Source organism: Barbus barbus (assembly GCF_936440315.1).
Source record: "Barbus barbus genome assembly, chromosome: 46".
In the NCBI taxonomy this organism is placed as follows: Eukaryota; Metazoa; Chordata; class Actinopteri; order Cypriniformes; family Cyprinidae; genus Barbus; species Barbus barbus.
The window spans coordinates 19,503,250-19,527,775 of record NC_136724.1 but is presented as its reverse complement, the minus strand read 5'-3'; the positions used below and the strand labels follow the sequence as shown (position 1 = coordinate 19,527,775).

At 35.8% G+C, this 24,526-nt stretch overlaps 1 protein-coding gene across 1 annotated transcript; it reads left to right on the top strand.

The window, feature by feature from the left end:
- Positions 1-7,893: 7,893 nt before the first annotated feature.
- LOC306864661 (UDP-N-acetylglucosamine transferase subunit ALG14-like) lies at positions 7,894-23,611 on the top strand. The gene is made up of 4 exons (XM_079408805.1): positions 7,894-8,255; positions 12,042-12,193; positions 12,556-12,678; positions 21,702-23,611. Exons 1-4 carry the CDS (start codon positions 8,117-8,119, stop codon positions 21,930-21,932), a joined length of 645 nt encoding a protein of 214 aa, XP_079264931.1. The 5' UTR covers positions 7,894-8,116; the 3' UTR covers positions 21,933-23,611.
- Positions 23,612-24,526: the final 915 nt, after the last annotated feature.

Genomic DNA, 24,526 nt, shown 5'->3' with positions numbered 1-24,526 from the left:
GGTATCAGTGTTGTATTGTATTGACAGTACATGGTTTCAGATTAAATAAAATAAGTGGTATCGCTCATCTCTGTTCACTGAGCATCAATCTCACACTCACATAGCTAATAATATAACATACTGTGCAGTAAATTCCCATTGCCCTCACATGGGTTTGTTATTTAGTTTGTCGGATCATTTGCAAGAACACTGAACTTGCTGTTATGGGAAATTGATTCCCATATGAAACCCAATACAAAATGATACACTTTTTGACTGAACGTGTGGAAAGTGATGGCTCTTTTTAAAACAATAGTTCTTGACGTTGTTGTGGATGTAGTTCATGGATTACGCCCCATAAACATCTGACTTCCTCTAATTGTTATTATGGAAATTACATTCCCTGTTGTCTGAGTCTGATATGTCATGTTCCGTGGTCAAACAAGCTCCTTTTCTTATCTTCTTATGACTTATGGGAAATTGTGATTTTGATAGGCCTAATAATTCGGCAACATGCCACTTAAACGGCAGTGATTACTGTATCTGTTCTTAAATAAGCTTTTATATTCAACTATAAAAATGAACAGGACTCAGCTTAAAAACAAGTAGCATATGGACATGAAATATTGATTTGAGTTGGACTCATAACTTAAGAACATTTAAAATAGTCTTACAATAACACATATAAAAGAAGATGAGCAGTGCAACAATAATACAGTAATATTAATTAATGAAATCCTAAGGTAATTTCTATTTGCATTTGTTAAATCCACGATGATACTCAAGAGACGTGAAAATCTAGTGTTAAATTTAAAAAATCGCCAGATAGGTTATTCACAAATTGTAATTCCTTATTGATTCCGAACTAAATGACAAAAATTGTAGTTAGTAAAGTAATCCATTACATTACACATTTAAATGTAATCTAATCAGACTACTTTTTGACCTATACCTCGTTTATCGCATTGATTTAAATAGGATAATCTTGTACAATATTGATGTAAAAATGAGTAAGAAAATATATTCCGTTCATTGTAATTAACAACATGAAGTGGATTAAACATTATATTACATCAATGTTTCCTAAACTGGGTTTGTGAAGAAACTGCATTATGAGTTTAATGAAAAGCTAATAGTTAATAAAATCATACAAATGTTAATAAATCCTTTTAAAATTAATCAAAATAAAACACTTACTAAAAAATTGAAATATTTTTGAATTGATAATTGTATTAAATATTTATTTTAAAATCTCAGGGGTACTTCAAGTAAATTATATTAGGTGAAAGTTTGGGAATTCTTGAATTTGTGTATTTAATTATTTCAATTTAATTATAATCAGCTTGATTGTACAAGTCATTTCAACTTAAATTACATTTAACCAACTTCAAAACATTGACTTCCATTATTCCAACTTATAAAAGTTGAAATTGCTCAACTTCTTTTGAGGAATTAATGTAAAAATCATAAATTGCTATGACTAACTGATCATATCATTATTTACAGCATTCCTTCAAAATTTCACAAGTTTAGCTTTGTGCAATGCAACTGACTAATTCAAAAAGAAAAAGTGTTTGAACATGCAAAAAGGAGCATGTTTCACCAGCTAATTATGGAAACCCAAACTGGTGTTACCTCATTTAAACAGAATTTAATATTATCTATGCCCACAGGGAACTATGTGCACATTAAAAAAAAAATCTAGACTCATTTTGACAGCTATATGAGATATTTTGGCCCGTTTTAGACAATGCACGTTGGACTGTTTGTTAAATCTGAGAACACTTTCCCTTTATTATATTTGGCTTAAATATGAAAATTTCAATAATAGGGTCAAAAGAGATTATCACAAGTATTTAATAATCAGATATTACAAAATTGGCAATAAATCTGTCTAACAAAGCTTTGCACAAGTTCATAGTTTACAAAAGCCTTTTCAGATGAACATATTCATCTATCTAATCATCTGGGAAAACAAAAAATGTTTGACAGTGACCTTCAGACCAGAGGTTCAGCTCTCTCCTGGGGTGAATGGCGTTCAGTGAGTAACAAACAGCTGCGGTGGTTCCTTCCGCATGCCTAAAAATAGTGCGACCGGTTAATTACGGATCTTAGACATTTTGTATTTGAGGAGAGGACATCAAAATACACAGAGTACAGAAAGCTGCCTGTGCCATTGTAAGCAAACACAAAACACGTCAGTCTGAAATCATTAAACCAACATTTTAATAGTCTTTGTCATCAGAGCAGTATGTGTCTGGTTTGCTTATTAAATGACGAGATTAGAGGAACTCTAGTGGAAAATCCTCTGAGCGAGTGAACAATGTTGGGGCTCAGTGGGACCTCAAAGGGGCCAAATCCCTCCACTTCAGTTGTGAATTCCTCATGGAACTTGAGTTGTCATCTGCTTTTTCAGATTACTGACTCAAACTCTCAGACTTAAAGATCAGATATGAAAGATACATTTTTCCAGCCACATTCTGCTAACGTGTTACTTTGGTTAATTATTATTGATAGGTGGTTGCAAATGACGTTCTAATCTCTAGATTTAAAAATAGCAATGGAACTATATTGTAAATAAAAATATGAATTTGGTGTGAATATTCTGGGTGGCCAGCATTGATAATTCCCCTCACATCTGGGAAATCATTGAAAACAGTGTGCAGCTAACCAGTTCACATCATGTCTGCGGTCCCTCTCTGAGAGCTCATGTCTAAATCACTTCTGTCCGGCATTCGGCTTTTTCTCACAGTACTTCAAGCACTGGCATTAAAAATCTGTCCAGTTTCCTGTGAAGGAGGCTCTGAGTACCTCATTTCAGCCAAATTCTGTCTAGGGCCTCAAGGGAAACGTCTGGAGGGAAATGAATGTTTAGTTTCACAAGGAAGAATCACTTAAAACACATCCTTGAATGGCAGGTAAGAGCCTAAGCTGATATCACAGACCCTGAATGGATTTGAGGAGTGACATCCTTATCAGGCGTGGACATAGATGGAGGCCTGACAGGGTCACTGCATGCATTCCAGAGGCTTCTTCATCATGGTTCATGTCATCCGCCGTCCACTCAGAGCTGCTGACAGGGTATGACATCACCGATCTGCTGGCTGCAGCACTATTATAATGAGAGACCAAGGGGAGTCACTGCTTGCTCGTGCGGTGCATGTAGGATGGAGCTGGTACAGTATATTAATGTGTAGGAGTGACACTGAAGCATATCACTCCTCTGTGTGTCACTGAGTTCATATGGAGGTGTTTTTCTCACAGTTCTTTGCTTATATTTTAAGTTTGAATAATAAATACAACTGTTGTTATGTCAGAAAAACATTTCTATTCTAGTTTTCAAAGTCAATGATTCTAATCACTAAGCTCACATTCTTGGTGGTGGGTGACCGTGACCTACTCACCCCACATCCATTAAAGCACAACTAAATGCCTTAAAAGGATTTATGACAGAAGCGAGGGACTAGGCCAGGCATGATACCTCTCCTTTATCAGTGTGATACTGTCTCACAGAAGACAGGTGTGTCAACCTGAAAGTTGCTCCATCCAGCCCACTAGTCAAAGCAACAGTCACATGAACGAAGCCGAAACAAATAAGCAAGGAAGTTGACGAAATCTTCTCCAGGGAATGATTGACTCACTATGTAGCTAACCATACTAAAACTTGTTCATGGTTACACATGCAAAAAAACTTGTTGATTGCGCTTTGCTTAGTAAAGTGGGTCAATAACAGCATTAAGGCTCCTGATCCTCTCCTTTCACTGCTAAAACTAGATTATTTACTGTAACTGCTTATTGCTCCCCGAGGGCTGGATACACCCTGGTGTTTTTGCCAGATCTACGTACAACAGGAGCTTTGTGCAAACAGAATGTCAACCTGCAACAGGACTCTTGGCATGTCTTAACCCAGACAAACTGGATTGGTTTAGTGTTTTATCTGTCAGTCCATCTCAGCATATTCATATTAGGGTCTTAAATCGGTTGACAAGTTAAACAACTACTAATTACAAAACACACATACCAGTTCTTTGTAAATAAATATGTTCATTTAATATTTTCTTTTAAAGGATAGACAGGGCTATTGTTGCACTTTTAATACTAGTGAATATTTTATAGATTGGGGCTATTTTTCAAGTCAAGTTTTGTATTCACAAGTATTGGCTTTAAATAAGCTTTTGAAAACTTTCAACATCAGGGGAAAAAGTTTTAACTATGTTATTATACTAAGTTAAACTTAATATCCATCCAGTTCACAAAACAGCAATTTGTAAATTGTATTATAGGGTATTTAATAGCTTTTCAGCAAAGCTTAAAGAGTATAAAACAATTTATGAAACAACAAAAATTAATAAGGTACATATAAACTAAGGAAAATATTAAACCAAAGAAATTTAAAGGACGACTATAAGAAGCTATGTGACAAGTTGCCTGTTTTTAAAGTGACACCTGACATTTATATCCTTATCTTAAAAAAATATTAAATGAACTTTCAGTTAAAATCTACTTTTGTTACAGCTGAATCTTAATGCACTCCAACATGGTTTTATTCTAATTATACGTCCTAAATTAATACCATACTGTGACGAGTCGGCTGCCTCCCCCCTGTCCATCATCACCACCCCGTCCCGTATTCGCCGCCCTTCACCAGGCTCCCGACGGGAGTGGGTGTGTGAGAGAGGAGGGGCGCTGAACACGTAGGGCTGGCGGCGTGTGATGAGGCGCACCTGACGTGAATAGAGCCTCATCACCGCCGCCGTTTAAACGCCGAGCGCGCCTCTCCTCGGGAGACCGGTCTCTTCCCCGTGCATGCACGCTGGTGTCCTCGTGGGTCCAGGAAGGGTGCGTCGAGCAGGACTGCCGCACCCGTTAGGCGGCTGACGGGCCAGGATGCCGGGCCGCCGAATCCCCCAGAAGCGCCGGGAATCCAGGAGATGGAAGGAGCCGCGCAAGAGACGCCGCCGCCACTCGCTCCCGGCCCCGAGAGGGGAGCGCGTGCGGCCACGGGACTCCGCCCCTTCCCTGGACCCTTCCCTGACGAACACTACCCTCCTTCACTAGCCCCGCGGCACAACGAGGACACCAGATTCCCCGTTTATTTGGACCCTTTTCTGTCGTTGGCTCCTCCCGCCACACATACATATAATGATGTTTGAAACTAACTAATAATTTGTTACCCCGCTGACTTAAAATTTTTAGTTTAAGTTACTCAACTGAAATATTTTAGTTGAATAAACTAAAAATTTTAAGTCAGCGGGGTAACAAATTAATAGTTGAAACAACTATTTTATTTTTTTACAGTGAATGCTGGTAACCAAACAGTTGATGGCCCTTTTTGACTTCTTGGGGAAAAAAAATACTATGGAAGTCAATGGGGACCGCAACTGATTGATTTCCAACATTCATCAAAATGTCGTCTTCTGTGTTCAACAGAATAAAGAAATTCGTACAGGTTTGGAATAACTTTGAGGATTAATAAATAATGACAGATTTGTTTCATTTTGGGTGAACTATCCCTTTACTCACTAAACATGCTATTGCTGTGCTGCTGGACAGAAGGAAGAGGTTGTTACTGAGAAATGATTGACTGAAATCAGTGAGAGTAAGTCAGTGACGTCTGTGTGAAACGGTCAGCCTTCATATCCGGAGGAAGTTGTAAGATGTCCACAGTAATTGTCTGGAATCTGGTGCAAAGGTCTGAGTCTCTGTACACAAGCAGCTTGTAAATTCTTGTGTTATTGATGTGAGACATTTTAAACATATATGGAAATCTTGTAAATTATATATGAAGATATATGAGCTATATATGAGATCTTTAACATCAAAGCAGTGCATGTTCACACTAATTATCATCAGACTCTATTTTTGTCCAAGGGCTTGTGTTGTGGAATTTGAACCACAATGCCCTGTGCAGTCTGTCCCCTTGTGGTACATTTAAGAATTATTACAGGCAAACAAACCATACATCATGGCCCATGAATTAAACATTTTAAAAAGCCTATTTGGCTGCATTGCTGGGAATCTCCCGGTACTCTGATAAGGCATTAGCTAAATACAGTCTGAGAGCTGGTGACTGAAGTGAAGTTCTAACCTACATCATGACCGAGTTATTAATGAGAGCATGACTTAGTCTCTAAACAGACCAATTCAATCCAAAATGTCCTTAGTTTTGAGCCAAATATCTGCTGGCCCAGTCAAGTGAGAGGAAAGGGAAAGGAACTATGACCAACTGTGATTGAGAAACACAGTGGAATTTAGGTGTATTATTCTTTATTTTTCTTGTTTTTCATTATTATTATTATTAATATTATTAATTTTTTGCATACTTCAAGCTTAAATTTCAATAACATGATAGATATATATTTGGTGAACAATAACCTATCCATTCATGCATTTATTTATATTATATTATATTATTGGTCAATAATAATAATAATAATAATAATTGTAGTATTATTAAAATATTAGTTTAATATTACATAATTTTGTATCCTTCAATAACTTCCAATATATATAATATTAATAATAATATACAATGATATATAAAACAACAACAACAATAATCATAAAACATTTACTTATATTATTATTGTTATTAATACTATTACTGTTATTACAAAACAGTGTATTATCCATTCGCATGATATCATTATAATAAAAATATTTATTATAATTATAATGAATATTTTTATTATAATCAGAATATCAGTGTAATATAATTTTTGTTGTACCCTTCAAGCTTAAATATTAAAAATAATATCAAGCAATATTATCATATATTTTGAGTGAACAAAAGAATTTGTGAATTTATCTATTACATTATATTTGTTATTAAATAACAATTCTATTATTTATGGATATTAGAATATTAGTATAATATTACAGTTTTCTGATCTGAAATTCAAGTTTAAATTCCAATATCATAATATATATCGGCTGAACAAAAAACACAATAATCTCTACATTTGTGCATTTATTATATTATATTTTATTATATTATATGTTTATTGGTAAATAACAATAATGTTGTTGTTATTTATTATTTGTTTATTATTATTATTTGCTTATTATTATTTATCTTATTATTAACTCTTATTAAATGAAAGCATTATAGATGTGAGAGCTTATTTATATCCAGGAAGCTCTGATATAATGTTTCCTGTCCCTGGTCCGGAAAGTACCCATCCTCTTCCCCTGAGCCACAGCCCATCACACCAGCACAAACCATGAAAAATGGGAGATCTTAACATCTTGAAAGCAGTTGCTGAACACAATATCAGATGCTAACTGACAGTGCTCTCTATATAAATGCAGTCACAGCTGCGGGTGGTCTGAGTGTGAGCTGATGTGAAAGGTTTTAATGTCTCATCTGATTACAATAATGCAGCCCCAAAGAGCCATTACTATTACATAATATAAACTCATCATGACAAACACATCAGGAAATGGTGCAATCACAGGTGGCAGAATAGCTTAACTCAGCTTGAAGCAATCAGACAAATATTTATAACAAATTGCTTGTGACAATGAGTCTAAATCACATCTGTTTGCCAGTTTTACAAGACATTCAAGTGGGCAGGGTACAAAACAACTGAGGACCATTTCCATAAGAAAATAATGTACACATTTTATTAGTTATATTATTTTTTTAATTTACATTTTATTATGTAGATTGATAATTTTTTGTGTTTCATAATGTTTACTATTTTACTCAAAAAAAAAAAAAAACGATTAAAGCTCCACTGTGACAACTTCCCCCATACTGTGTAACAACAGCACGCACCACTACAGGAGTGTGCTGAAAATGAACTATATTTTTTATAAGGCAATAACGTTGAAATGATTAATAAAATTATGCATATAATAAGTGATTAGGTTCCTTCACTTTTAAAAGCTGCCAGTAGATGTCGCCGTTTCTAAACTCCTGAGTAAAAGTGATGTGAAGTTGGTCCGTCATGACTTTCCGTAGCAGCTGCACGCGTCCTGATCATTCCATTCTCAACAATACAGCATTTCTTCCTGGTTTAGTTTATAAAGTAGTTTAAATTATAAATGTGCGTTTGTTTTTGACGAACGTGAGGCTACTAACGTTTTGAGACTCAGTTGTTAAAATCACTGATAGGGTTTAGTTTGGTCACTGATGGCATTACTGTATGTTGTGGTGAGTGGAGTATTATTAATAGTGTTCATTTCACGATTATTTGGTATTTTGCGACATGGATCTGAATATAAACCAGGACAGAAGGGCTCTGTGTCAGTCCTGGTGGTGGCAGGATCAGGTAAGAATCAATGTAGTGCATTTCTATTTTCAAATTATTGAATGAAAAACAAACCATAATGTGATTATAATTGCAGAAGAACCAACCATATCGTCACCAACCATAAAAGTACAAATGGATATCCTTTCGTTTTTACACATATGCAGTGAAGAAACCTCAAATGCAGAATGTGTGTGTTTTGCTTCAGGAGAGCAACCATACATTTGTGTTGTTTTACTTTTCATTCATAATTTATCTGTTAATATTTGTATTACTCCATTTAATCATGTAATCATTTAAACCACTTATCAATATATGTGTGTGTGTGTAGTGTGTGTATATATATATATATATATATATTATACATTGCCCTCCAAAAGTATTGGAACAGTAAAGACAAAATTGCTCTGTTGGTTGTGGAGTCAAATATGATTAAAAGATGAATATGAGACAAAACTACAGAATGTCATATTTTATTATTGGGTGATTCAACACAAAGATGTTTTACCAGCTAAGAAGTTCAGCACTTTTAGAGTTTCATCCCTCTATCTGATGTGAGCATAAGTATTGAAACAGTTGCCTCACAGGTCTTTCTAAGTGATCAGCTGTGTCCTGTTGCATTAATTCTTCAGATATTAAAAGCAGGGAATGTGTCGTATCAGTTATATCCATTACTTCTGTATTCTGAATCTTGCATTCGATGATGACACACAAACCAGGATGAAGACGAGGGAGCTGACTTTGAGAGAAAAGCAAGTAATTTGGATGCTAAAAGAAAAAAGGAAGTAAATTAGAGCTATAGCAAAAACAAAGGGCATGGAGAAATCAAGAGTTTGGAAACCACCAGCAACCAACAACTAACTACCTGATCGGCTGAGAAAACAACAGTAGTTAGTAGTTGATGACAGACAAATCATAAAAGTTGTGAAAATGAACCATAAAAGACATTGTCTGTAAAATCACCAACAACTTCCAGAAAGCTGGGGTGATGCTCTGACAATCTACTGTCCTCAGGAGACTTTGACACAGAATTACAGATGCTACACAGCAAGATGCAAACCTCTGACCAGCACCAAAAATAGAAAGGCAAGATTAGAGTTTGCAAAAAAGCACAAAGGTGAACCAGAAGAGTTTTGGAACTGTGTTTATGGACCGATGAGACAAAGATGAACCTTTATCTAAGTGATGGGAAAGCAAAAATGTGGATAAAAAAAGGGAACTGCAAATGATCCCAAGCATACAGCCTCATCTGTAAAGCATGGTGGAGGTGGTGTCATGGCATGGGCATGCATGGCTGTCTCTGGAACAGGCCCTCTCAACTTTACTGATGACTTAATGTATGATGATAGTAGCAGAGTGAATTTGGAAGGGTACAAAACCATCTTGCCTACCAATATTCAAGAAAATACCCCCAGATTCATTGGGAAGTGCTTCATATTGCATCAGGACAATGACCCAAAACACCCTGCCAGTTCAGTCAAGGAGTTTATAAGGGCAAAGAAATGGAAAGTCTTAGATTGCCCAAGTCAATCTCCAGATTTAAATCTGATTGAACATGAATTTCACCAGCTGGAGAGGAGAGTAAAGGCAGAAACTCCCCAAAACAAGCAACAATTGGGATTGGCTGCATTAAAGGCTGGGAAAAGTATTTCAAAGGATGAGACCAAGAGTCTGGTGATGTCTATGGGTCACAGACTCACTGCTGTGATTGTGCGCAAGGGATCTGCAACTAGATAATAGATTTTAATCTTTTATATCTGCCTTATGTTCAACTGTCCCAATACTTATGCTCACATCAATGAGTGGGATGAACTCTAAAAGTGCTGTTCTTTTTATTTGGTAAAACATATATGTGTTGAAACTGCTAATAATAAAATGTGACATTGTGTAGTTTTGTCTCATATTCATCTTTTGTGAAATGTCTTTACTCCACAGCCAACAGAGCAATTTAGTCTTTATTGTTCCAATACTTTTGTAGGGCACTGGATACACACACACACACACACACATATATATATATATATATATATATATATATATATATATATATATATACACAGTATCTCACAAGTGAGTACACCCCTCACATTTTTGTAAATATTTTATTATATCTTTTCATGTGACAACACTGAAGAAATGACACTTTGCTACAATGTAAAGTAGTGAGTGTACAGCTTGTATAACATTGTAAATTTGCTGTCCCCTCAAAATAACTCAACACACAGACATTAATGTCTAAACCGCTGGCCACAAAAGTGAGTACACCCCTAAGTGAAAATGTCCAAATTGGGCCCAATTAGCCATTTTCTCTCCCCGGTGTCATGTGACTCGTTAGTGTTACAAGGTCTCAGGTGTGAATGGGGAGCAGGTGTGTTAAATTTGGTGTTATCGCTCTCACTCTCTAATACTGGTCACTGGAAGTTCAACATGGCACCTCATGGCAAAGAAATCTCTGAGGATCTGAAAAAAATAATTGTTGCTCTACATAAAGATGGAGTAGGCTATAAGAAGATTGCCAAGACCCTGAAACTGAGCTGCATCATAGTGGCCAAGACCATACAGCGGTTTAACAGGACACGTTCCACTCAGAACAGGCCTCGCCATGGTCGACCAAAGAAGTTGAGTGCACGTGCTCAGCGTCATATCCAGAGGGGTGGGGGGTCAGCCTGTCAGTGCTCAGACCATACGCCGCACACTGCATTAAATTGACCTGCATGGCTGTCGTCTCAGAAGGAAGCCTTTTCTGAAGATGATGCACAAAAAAGCCCGCGAACAGTTTGCTGAAGACAAGCAGACTAAGGACATGGATTACTGGAACCATGTCCTGTGGTCTGATGAGACCAAGATAAACTTATTTGGTTCAGATGGTGTCAAGCATGTGTGGCGGCAACAGGTGAGGAGTACAAAGACAAGTGTGTCTTGCCTACAGTCAAGCATGGTGGTGGGAGTGTCATGGTCTGGGGCTGCATGAGTGCTGCCGGCAATGGGGAGCTACAGTTCATTGACATACTGTAGCAGAGACTGGGCCGCAGGGCAGTATTCCAACATGATAATGACCCCAATCACACCTCCAAGATGACCACTAACCTTTTTTATACCAATCCAACAAATCACCATTTCAATTCAGCTGGACCCACTTTCCTGTTTATCAACTAAAAATGGCCAAGCAAGTGCACACACTGACAAGATACGCGATACAGTACGAGACCAAACGCGATTTCAGCACTTCTCAACACAGTAAACAAAAACACTGTTTACACTGTTTAATTTACACTGTTATACAAGCTGTACACGCACTACTTTACATTGTAGCAAAGTGTCATTTCTTCAGTGTTGTCACATGAAAAGATATAATAAAATATTTACAAAAATGTGAGGGGTGTACTCACTTCTGTGAGATACTGTATATATGTATATACATACATATATAAAATATTTTTTGTATATTTTATATAAAAATATTTCATTTTTTTAATTGATCAGTCATTTAAAATATATTGTTTTTAATTAATAAACATTTAAACCACTTATACATATTTAATTGATTTTTTATTGATTAGTCATTTAAAATATACTCTTTATATTATTTTTCCATTGTTGTTTAGTCTTGTCTTAATTTAGCTTAATGCTTAATAATAAGGTTGATTTAAAAAGATCTTATCCATTTTATTTGCCAACAAGCAATTTTTAAATTAATAGTAATTAAAATATTAAATTTATTATAATTTAAATATTGCTAGTTAATTTGGTTATTATTATTATTATTATTAATATTGACTTTAAATGTTTATTTTCTGTTTCACCTAGGAGGACACACAACAGAAATCGTCCGTCTGATGGGGAGTTTATCTCAGTCTTATAACCCTCGACACTATGTGATCGCAGACACCGATAAAATGAGCGAAGAGAAGATCCGAACATTTGAAGCAGAGCGGGAGAAAAGCGGTTTACCCTCTCAGGTTGATTGGTCTATACTAAATATTTTTACACCATTAAGGGATTTATTCCCCAAAAAATGACCATTCTGTCCTCTTTCCAAACCCATATGATTTCCTTTCTTCTGTGAAACTAAATGTGGGAAATTTTGATTTGTATAGTGCCTTACTTTGACCAGCAGATGGCAGCAGATCCTCTATTTTCCTTCGAGCACTTTCATGACTGGATTTGAAATGATAGACAAACAGATGTCAACTCCGTCATATTCTCTCATTTGATCAGGTGTACTGTATAATGTTCTTCTGCTTATATTCTCACTAACCCCCCCCCCCCCCCCCCCCCCCCCCCCCCCCCCGTGATGTTTTCCTCTCTTTTCTAATCACAGTTCACCATTCACCGGATTCCTCGCAGTCGGGAGGTGCGTCAGTCGTGGAGTTCCTCCGTTTTGAGTTCCCTCAGCGCTCTGATGTCATCTGTCCTGCTGGTCTTTAGGCTTCAGCCGGATATAGTGGGTTCTCTCTCCTCTCATTCATCCCCCATCATATCCTTATTAAGTATTAATTTCCTCTCTTCTGCAGGACGTTTGTGTAACACCCCCCTCCCCAATCCAGAAATAGCACATTCATAACATATTTATGAGATTATGCCTTAGGGCAGCCCAGCTCTGTTTTGAGTATAATAAAAGCATTTTATCGATATGATACAGTATGCAAACATACTAGAATGTGATGTATATTAGTTTGCATTATTGAATTTGAAAAATGTTCAGTAGTCGTGTCATTTATTTCTCTAGCACTTTAATACTGTGTGCAATACAATACAATAAAGACACTAGTGTTATTTAGTTTCAGTTTAGTTCAGTAACTAGTAATGTTACAATATTGACAAGTAATGTCAATATTGCAAAGTTCATCAATTATGAAACAAGTTCAATTTAGCTCTTGGCAGCTGTAAAATAGTGTAATTATTCGGCTCAAGTAACATGTACATGTATTATATTGTATTATTAAATGTTCTATATTGTTAATCTTTCTTTAATGCATTTCTAAAGTAAATCTCTGTAGCCACATGTCCTTCAGATTAACACTGTGGCATCTTTTGCCCAGTCCATAACCTTGAGAATTCAAACATCCTGTGCACTGTTTTGAAAAACATAGCTTTTTATAAATATATCCACCCTCTATTATTTATAGTTCAGATCATATCCAAAATCTAGTTCAAATTCTGTAGTTTTCCTTAAGGTTCAGTCCGAGAATTACAGGTATAATGTTTGCGTTTTTAAGTCAGCTCACACTTTTCTTTTCTAGTTTCTATACTAACTGTGGTGGGAAAATCAGTGGAATGGATTTAAATATGGTAGAATTTTTAATGCAAACTTATTTGTAGCTGAAAACATTGCCAGATTAGTCAAAAAGTCTAGATGAAATGGAAGCGTCTAGATGAAATCCTGCCCTACCTTATGGTCATTGAATATCATGTTTCACTTTGAAATGTCACATTTTAGAAGTAAAATTGGATTCAAATATTATTCCATGTTGACTTTAAAAAAAGAGTTTGATGGACATTTGAGATCTGCAATTTATACATTCAAATACATGTGAAATGCTTATTAAACTGCGCTGAAATATCTAACCAAGCAATTAAAGGGATAGTTTACCCAAAAATTCGGTCATCATTGCCTCATCCTCATGTCATTGACAACCTATAATGGTGCAGTCAATGTGATCCCATATTTGGTTTTTGACCACAAAATATTGGTAATATTCAATAATCTGAATATGGAGCCTCAATGAGGTCCCTATATCTATGGGACTGAAAGATATTGGGCCTTGATGATTATTCAAAAAGATGATTCAAAAAGAAAAATTAAGATTCAGAAAGAAAAGTTTAAGGACTAGAATTTAAAACCATATCAAAATATCTTAAACACTACTTGAGTTATAGACACGCAACATTTGGAAAATGAAAATTAATGCACTCAGACAGGTATGTTCAGTGTAGTTGTTTTGACAGAAGGAAAAGAGATCCATTTCTAGCTTCAATATTTGTTCTTCAGACATTCCTCTTTAAAAGAAAAGAAGTATAAGTTTTATGCAAGTCATATTTGGTTTTTGACCACTGTACACTGTACAAATTTGTACAATTTAACAATTTACTCTTGGAGCCATATTTAAATTCCACTATCTCTGGAACTGAACCATACAGGGCCTCAAAAATGAAGATGCCAAAAGGAAAGTGTGTTAAGACCCAATATCTAAAAGGGCATAAAGATATCTTTAATAATTCTTGAGTTATAGGTATTCAAACTTTGGAGAAAAACTCGAAGTGCTCTTTCTCCAGTTTTGAACGGTCACCATTGGCACACAATGCAACAAAGATTGCTAAAGTCAACAGATTTTTCTAACACACCTACCAATCTCTGTAAAAATAACATGATGCTGCCTTCCTTCTGAAGTCATTTCAACCCCTTGTAATTTGGCTCTGAATCTCAGGTGAAAATTTTCATTTTGACCCTCTGTACGAAATAGTGGATTACTCAGTAAATAGACATCAATGACATTTTAATATTTTGTGTTTCATCACTAAAATTTGAGCCGGGGAACTCTTGTCGAGTTGACATGGAGTGATCCATTTAACTTTTTTGTGGTAATTTTTTTTTATTTTTTTTTATTTCAAGTATCAAAAATGTTTTTGGACCCCATTGACTTTCAAAATATCTTTTTTTGAAAGTCATACAGGTTTAGTAAATGCTGACAGAATGCTAATTTTGTGTGAGCTATCCCTGCTTAACACAAAAGCAGTAGTTGTTGTGCATGTCACACAGCAGTACTGGGAATGTTTAAGCAGGTGATAAAGACGTTTTTTCCTTCAGCAGATGATAAGACTATTGCATTATTGCTGGAAGACTATCTGCTGAATAAGCAAACACTAGTCCTGCTGTTTCTCTGCTTTTCTTCAGCAAGAAACCGAGAGAGAGAGTTGCTGGGAAAACTCTGAAAGACAGATAAAGAAGGTAGGGGGTTGATTTAGTAAAAGAGAGAGGGATGGGCAGCGTTTAAGCCCTTTTTCAGGAATGATCTGTAATCCAGGGCCTCTTTCTCTCTCCTCCTCCTCCTCCTGTGGTTGTGTAATGAAGGGTTGTGAGCGGAGCAGCCGAGGGGTCTTGTTCTCAGGATGTGGCGAGACCTGACTGGCTCCTCGGCCCAGCTGCTTGACTCCTCTCCCCATGGAGGTGGAGCCAAGCAGCATCGGGTTTCTGTGTTGCCGTGGCGACAGGCTGAGAGGAGGCGGAGCATGACTAAGCGGCCAGCGCTGCAGTGATCGAGCAGTAGAGCTCAAAGGTCAATGATTCTGATCTCTCACGGGAGACCATGCTATAGTATTCTGTTAATCTCTAATTAGCGACCTCTGTCCTCATGCTGACGTCATTTCCCACTTTTCGAGTCAGCCGAGTTCATTTAATGGGAAAGAGGTTTGCAGATTTGTGTCTGTTGTCATGTTAGTTTCAAGTACTTTATCTTAAAGCATCCACCAAGGCCACATTTGTTGAAGTTTTCATTTAATATTTATATTTAATGCAAATTAAATTGAATGCAGTTAACTGCTTGTATAGATTTTTATCAGTTTGATCCATTATTGCTATATAATTTAAAAATCACCCTTTCTGACACAGTTCTTATTATTTTAATGTTTTTATGTTTAAAATATTTTAAGTTTTGTTGTTTATTTGGAATGTGAAGTTACAATAAAGGTACCAGGTGGCCTTTGATCCGGCATTGCACTGCGACAGCAGGATTTCCTTTTTAGTCCAGTAGACAATGTCTAAGATCTTCTTTAGGGGGTCCGGCACCCCTATTGTGTCTGCTCGGTGAGGGATCGTCCTTCAGCATGACTCAAATGTCAGCTGTTTTGTTTTAACCAAACTTGAGCATGTCAGTGAGGGGCTGGGGGCCCGTTCATCCACATACCAGAGCGCAATAGGGGGAAATGGGGGGTCAGATCTGAAATCCGGAGGTGAAGAGGAGGTGTGTTCAGTCCTCTTTTAGCCATAAAAGGAAATAAGTGCGTCACGGCTACTCATGAGCTCCAGATGTATCAGCACAAGCAGAGTGTCTCGGCCTGGTTCCGCATGCCACGAGGAGCAGTTAATCGTGAATACTACTGTTCACTATTTACAGCTAATGTTAATACATCTGTGTGACTTTAATAAATATTTGCTTTTGCTTGTTTACTTATCAGATGTGGCATGTAGCAAAAGTCTTAATTAGTTTAAAACGTAATATAGTTGCATAATAACTACAGCTTGTTTTTACTAAGACTGAAATCTAAAAAACTGTTTATCAAGATGGTTTTAATTTATTTTAAATTAGCAATAAAACTGACAACACTGGTATTTATATATTTAGCTTCTTTGCCTCAAATTATACATAAAAATTATATTTTTTTAGGGTTGAGCAAAAATATTTTTGAGTAAACAAACAGGCGATGATATCCAATAGATGATTGGCTATTTTAATGGAGAGGCGGGACTTTTGTTCACACTATATTGAGGGTCATTTCTGTCACTATTATTATTTTTTTGTCTGTCTTTGTCAAGATTATCTTTCAATAATTAATTTCAAATCAGTAAGGAAATTGATGCTGATATTATATATTTTGCATTTTTAGGTCAAATCACACAAAAAGTATTAATGCTCTAACAAACAGGTGATGCCTCTATCAGAAAGATGATTGGCTGTTATATTGGAGAGGCGGGACTTGCTTTCCTACAGCAGCTACACTGTAAAAGAAATGTAAAACTAGGGCACAATGCACTGTATTAATATATATTTATAGTCTATGAAATAATAGTCTATGAAATTATTTTTTACCTGTATTTTGAATTTTATCTGTCTGTCTGTCTATCGATTTATCATCTCCTCTCTTAGACTCCCTTTGACAAGTTTACACTTGAATTGGTGCTTAATTTGTTTTGAAATATCTTGATAAACCAACTGCTCTGCACAGAAATCCACCTTACGCAATTGTCTGAGAAATGCATTCAGTTTCTTAAGTGAGTCTAGTTGTGACGCAAATCCAAAAATGAGAAAGAATAAGGGAAAGCAATTTGAAGAATCTGTGTTCCATAGATTTTGTGAGAGGGGGAGGAGATTTGTACGATTAACAATAACAAATAACGGGGTCTGGATGTTGTGCGGTGGGCGTCCCCTCACATTCCACACAGACTCCTCACTGATCCTGAGCTTTTTGTTTGACTACATCTCCATGTTTCATCTTAGCCTTATTTGGAAATGCAGCGGACGGAGCTCTGTGTGTTTTATTTATTTAATATTCATCTATATGTTTATGATAATTAGTGATGGATAGATCATAAAACAAGATCTGCATGTTAGAATGCCAGGATATTCACGTAGAGAGATACTGTTCATAAACAAGCAGTTAGTGTGTGTGTATGTACGTGTGTATATGTGTGTGTATATATATATATATATATATATATAATAAAAATACATTAATTTTTTAAATATATTTCCTGACCATTTGCCATCACCCTCGTAAAATGTACTTACATATTATACATACTCTATCCCCAAATTTACATCAGTGCATAATCCTAATCACACATTCCAATAAACAAACTATTTAAAAAAAAGTGGAAATGTTATAGGATGCTGCCATTCTTGCAGTAACACAGACCAGTAAAATAACGGTCCTTTATGAGTGTTTATGTTGTGTTGCTACACATAAGACACTGTATAGACAGCCTTTTACTTTGTTACTGTTTAACAAACTCAGAATGAACTCGTCTGTGATTTATTAGCGTGACGCCTGCAGTCTGGTCTGTGCTGACTCATCTGAAGCTTGAGAAGGGAAGTAACAAAACCTGGTTGCAGTTTAATCTCACCTGGAGCTACTCTGTATGATGTGGCGTAATAAAGTGGCCCCACCTCAATGACCTCATTAGTCATTACGTCCTCACCTGTCTGTGCAGATGTGATACGAACATGTCTCACAGTGATGTCATCAGAGGAACAATGACTCCATAAGGGCCTTTGATTTATGACAGTGTTTCAGCATTAGTGTATAATCCCCACTGGCTTTAGATAAGCAGCAGTTTAACATGCGCTGGTCATCAACAGATATTGATGAGATTTTCACTTTCCTTGTATGACTCAGAGCTGAGCACTGTGTTTATATGGTGTGCTGGAAAGGGTCGGACTAGTGGTTCTGGTTGTTGACACAAGTGAAAATCACTTCAGGGCTCTTAATGTTGGGCCGACTCTTTTAGTTAAAAATTTAATTTTTATTTTTTTTTGACCTTCGGCAGGGTGCTATTAAGATATTTTAAGGTAAATGTTGATATATTTTTTAAACTTAACGATCATGTATGATTTGTATTTTGTAAGAAAAAAGAACAAAAAAAACCCCACATAAATATTAAAATCATTTTATTTTGCTTATACAATTTTAAGACAAATATACATTTTCTAAAAGGGGTCAGACTTTATATTAGGTGGCCTTAATTACTATGTACTTACATCAAAAAAATAAGTACAATGTACTTATTGTGGTCATATTGTATTTCAGAACACTTTTGCTGGTTTTGAGGTGGGATATGGGTAAGGTTAGGGGCCGGTTTGGTGGTATGGGTAGGTTTAAGGGTGGGTTAAGGTGTAAGGGTTGGGTCAACAGTGTAATTAAATTAATTACAGATGTAATTGCATATATGTATTTTTAAATATATAAGTACAATGTAAGAACATGTATGTACACAAGTGCATTGTACCAAATGATTAATTTAAATGTAAGTACACAGTAGTTAAGGCCACCTAATATCAAGTGGGACCCTAAAAGGAATAGTTCCCCCAAAAAAGTCTGAGAAAACCTTGAGATTTAGAAAGATGCTACTGTATTTTATTTATTTATTTCCAAATTGCATCAATATATTTTAGACCTTAGGTTATACTTTATAGACTTCATAAGTTGTTATAAAAATCTTAATATATTTAAGTTACAGACTTAAATTTTAGATCTTAGGTTTTGCAAAGTCAATATGAAAACGGTTCATATGAAAAAAAAAAAAGCAATTTTTCAGTATGCCATTTGAAAATTATTATAAAACTTTGTCTGTTAGCTTCTTACCTATTTTCTACACTGACTTTTGGATATATAGAAGGATTGTGCTATGCTATGTTTGCTCATATACATTTTACTTTTTTTATAAAGAAGTCATTGTTGCTTTAGTGTTTTGTGTTTTAGTTCTTCCTACATTCACGATTACTAATGCCAAGTGTTTCTTTTGAGAAAATGCAGAAGAGTCTAAAAAGAGAGCGCCTCATATCCAGTTTTCATTATCAGTCTGTCTTCTCCTTAACACACAAAAAGAGACTTGAGAAAAACAAGCTGTGTTCTTTGATGCGCATTCAGCACCCCGCCGATCTGACAGCCCAGAAATGGTGTTTTTCTGACACTTGATTTATGTCATGTTGAAGTTTCACATAATGGCCATTTAAATTTGCACCACTCTGATGACAGACTCAAATAGCACTCTGACAGCTTGGCCTGTGCCCATAGCAAACGCTCGCCAATCTCCGTACACAATCCAGCAGCCCTTCTGAGCTGAAGTCAGCGTCTCTCTGTTGGGTGACAGTGATCTCATTCCCTGAAGTGAACTCGCAGGTGTGTGTGAAATGTAAATACAGGCCGAGATGTGTCACCCACCTGGTGGTCCGTCCCTGCCCATCCCCATCTGCCTCTAGGTGCAGGCGTGTTTTAGACAGTTTGGAAGCTGGCAATAAACTCAATCTGAGCAGCGGTGGAAGCAGACAGAAATGAATTGAAGCGTATGTGAGTGGAAACGTCCCTCACCTCTGATGTTCTCACTTGGGTCGTTGTCCTCGGTTCCTGCCGCGTATCGGTTTCGGCTCTAAGCAGACAGAGGCTGGATTTTTCCAGTGTTAATGTGTCTGAGCAGTCAGTGTAAGATGATTTCTCCAGACCTCATGGCTCATCTCCACCGAAGTCTGACTGCCTTCCTGTGCCGCTCGCTGTCTCCAGTTTTGAACCAGAAAGCTCATATTTCTCCAACTCAGAGGACTCTGTATTTTAAGCTGGCGTCTTTCTGATGTTTTGTCTTCGCCTATTCAAGTCAAATCAGTTCATCTTTAATTTGTATTGTACTTTTTACTGTCCAAAAGCAGAAAACTGTAAATTCCACAAATTGTTTCCCCGAGTGTGTCAAGTTCACCTCATGTGTTTGTCTCAGAGAGTGAACTTATTTACAGATAACATGTTGCAAGTTGACTAATCATGGATTAGTAATTGAAAAACCACTGTATTCCCTCAATTTCAATCGAATTAGCTCAGAATTAAAATAAAATTATAGTTTAAGGTAATAGTGAGATTAGTTTAAAATAAGAAAAATGGCAACTTTTGACAAATTGATTTACTCTTAAAATCTTTATGGATTTTGAAGCCATTTTTATGTTTTTGTAAGAAGTATTTTATGCTCACCAAGGCTGCATTTATTTGATCAAAATGCCATAAAAAATTTGATTTTGTAAAATATTATTACAGTTATTATTACAATTTCAAATACCTGTTTCTAATCAACTATATTGTAAAATATAATTTATTCCTGTGATGCAAAGCTGGATTTTCAGCATCATTACTCCAGTCTTAAGTGTCACATGATGCTTCATAAATCATTTTAATATGCTGATTAACTGCTTTAATAAACATTATTATCATCAATAACCATTATCATTCTTATATCAATTTTCAAAACAGTTGTGCAGCTTAATATTTTTGTGTAAAACCTAATTTATTTATTTTTTTTCGTCAGTTTAATGCATCCTTTGTGAATACGAGTATTAATTCCTTTCAAACTTATATTTGAGTAATGATTATGGCCTGGTTTCACAGACAGGGTTTTGATTAGGCCATAGTTCAATTAGAACGTATAAGTATTTTTTCTTATAAATGTGCCTTAGAAAAAACATTACTGGTGTGAATCTTGAGACAAAGGCACTGATATATTTTAAGATCAGTCAGTGCAAGTTTCTCTCAGTTGAAACGGCTCAGATTCACATTTTAATCTGGGACCAGGTTTAAGCCCAGTCTGTGAAACGGGGGGTATAAGTATTGTTTAATTGGGACAACTTTATATATTACAGTATTACTTTTTGGGGGTAAGGTTCAATTTGTCAATTTGTTAGTTAATGCATCAGGTATTATGAACTAATAATGAACAATACTTTTTACTGCATTAAAATTGTAATTATATGAATTAACATTAATCAGTGTATTATGAACAAACATTAACAATGTAACAATGAGCAATAGTGTATATTAATAAAGAAACATAAACCTGGATTAACAACTGCTGTAAAAAAAAAAAAAAAGGTGTTCATTGTTAGTTTATAATGCCTTAACTATAATGTTAATTCCTTGAATCTTGAATTGTAATGTGTTTTTTATATATATGTGTGTGTTTTTTTGTTTTTAAGCGAGTGTGTGTTTGTGTTTCAGGTGCTGTGTAATGGTCCAGGAACATGTGTCCCACTGTGTGCCGCTGGGCTGCTCCTGGGCGTCCTGGGCCTAAAAAGAGTCTTGATCGTCTATGTGGAGAGCATCTGTCGTGTGGAGACACTGTCTCTATCCGGGAAGATCCTTTATTACTTTTCTGACTACTTTTTTGTGCAGTGGGCACCACTAAAAGACAAATATCCAAAGGCTATCTACTTAGGGAGACTGGTGTGATCCCTTTCTGTAGACTTTTTCACTTTTGTATTGAGAATTACATGCCATTACTGTTCTTCACATTCGATTGATTCCTATGCAGTTACTGATGTGCTGAATACACAGCTATGACAACTATCTCTGAGTTTAGTTTTTTTTAAGCCAAACAATCATGATAGGATCATGATGAGATGTCCTGTTCTCCCTTTTACGCCTTTGAAAAGTCAACAAAACTAAACCGAGAGAAGTTGTGGAGGTGCTTCAAATTGCATTCATAGTTTCAGTGTTTTTTTCATGCACCACTTAACAGTAAAACAGTATTTGGCTTTTGATCACAGGTTTGTCCATTTCAAGGTTATACTGGCATTCAGATAAATGGAAGACTTGTTTTAAATATAGATTGTCATACCTCATTCTTAAGCATGAATACATTTTTTCTTAGTTGTGAAATATTTTCCAGCTCACTACGCATTTCAGTGGTACTTCATTGTCCTCCTGTGCTGGTATGTGGTTCTAGAGGAAATAGTGTGAAAAATAGACTAAACGGATGGAAAAGCTACAATTCTCAGCTGTAGTTTTCATTTTGTGTCTATAATATCCTGTTCTTCTTGTTTCTAGAGATGAGATGGCACTTTAATACCTGCAGAGGTAGAACATAACCTGATGGTTTCTTTTGTCTCTCATAACAAGTTCATACAGGTAACTTAGTCATTTATTTCTCAGCATAAAGTTCTGCGACTGACATTTCTGAACAGCTGCAAATGGATGATCCTATCAGACATGTCTGTAAAGTATGTGATCTAATGTACAAATTGGTTGTTATGAGCATAGATGGTAACCATAGCATTGCAGAATTCAAAATTCTGTTCATTTTATAATTGATTTTTAAAGGAATGGTTCACCCAAAAATGCCAATTTGCTGAAAATGTACTCGCCCTCAGGCCTTCCAAGATGTAGACGAGTTTGTTTCTTGATTGGAATAGATTTGGAGAAATTTAGCATTACATCACTTGCTCACCAATGGATCCTCTGCAGTGAATGGGTGCCGTCAGAATGAGAGTCCAAGCAGTTGAGAAAAAAATTACAATAATCCACACCACTCCAGTCCATCAGTTAAAATCTTGTAAAGCGAAAAGCTGACCATTTATGAAACTTTTTGAGTGGAGGTAAAGACCAAACACCAACAGCAAGAGTAATTCAGCGTAAGAGTTATTATAGTCATAACAGACTCTCATTAGGAAACACCTCACTGTTGCTTCTCTCACTGGCTGATACCATCATAAATATCATCACTATCTTTATTAGTCGACCTTGCAGTCTTTCCATTCAATTCCATTCTTATATTCCACATTGGATTCAGTTTTTAGTTGGCAAAATGCCTTCAGCTTTTGATAAAGCAGGTCATTTTGTCAGATAAATCACATGGCGAAGCTGACAGCCCTCTGGCATTTTGTTTGTACCCATGTTATTAGAAATGGCCACGAAATGACACCACACCGGTTGAGTGACCGCGAGAGATACTGATCTCCTCAGACAAACCACCTCCATGATAGTTGTTTTTTTCCTCATGTTGTTTTCACTTCAACCTTACAGACACAAATAACCCTCCCTGACATTATAGGTCCACCCTCAAAGCATCAACTGGTCATTTAAAGCTATTTGACAAAAAAAATAAAAATGGCAACGCATTGGATGCATACACTTGGGTCTGTGTTGTGTGGTTTATGATAGACATGGTTTGATTTCCATTGATAAATTGTGGTACCATACCATAGTTGGTATTACCACAGTATAAGGGTGATGTCTTATTTGCTTTTCTATTCTTCATTATGAAATGTGGAAAGCACTTTTGATTAGCTTCATTTTTTTAAATTGCACTACATGCTATATGTGACCCTGGGCCACAAAACTAGTCATAAGTGGCACGGTTATATTTATAGCAATAGCCAACAATACACTGTATCAAAATGATTGCTTTTTCTTTTATACAAAAAAATCATTAGGATATTAAGTAAAGATCTTCCATGAAGATATTTAGTAAATTTCCTACCATAAATATATCGCAACTTAATTTCTGATTAGTAATATGCATTGGTAACGGCTAAGGACTTAATTTGGACAACTTTAAAGGTGATTTCCTCAATGTATATATAATTTTTTTTTTTTTGCACCCTCAGTTTCCAGATTTTCAAATAGTTGTATATCAGCCAAATATTGTTCTATCAAACCATACATCAATTGAAAGCTTATTTATCCAGTTTTCGGATGATTTTGTGGTCCAGGGTCACATATAAACAAACTAGTAACTAAGTTAATGTTAGTTTGGGCCATTAATAACATTAGCAAATATTATTAAATTATTTAATGTTTAACAAATCATTAACACACTCAAATTTGTTTAAAAATTGGTTTTTATTTTTATCATTTTATTTGTTTTTAAGTTAATCAGTATTAAGATTCATAAATTATTTTTATTCAGATTATATAGTTTCGTTTTAATATATTATTTGTATTTACCGCATTCTGATCTGTTAAGCAATAATATTTGTAAATTGACTTAAAAATGAACCTTGAAATGTTTATCCTGTTATTGGTGTTATCCTAGCAAACAAAGA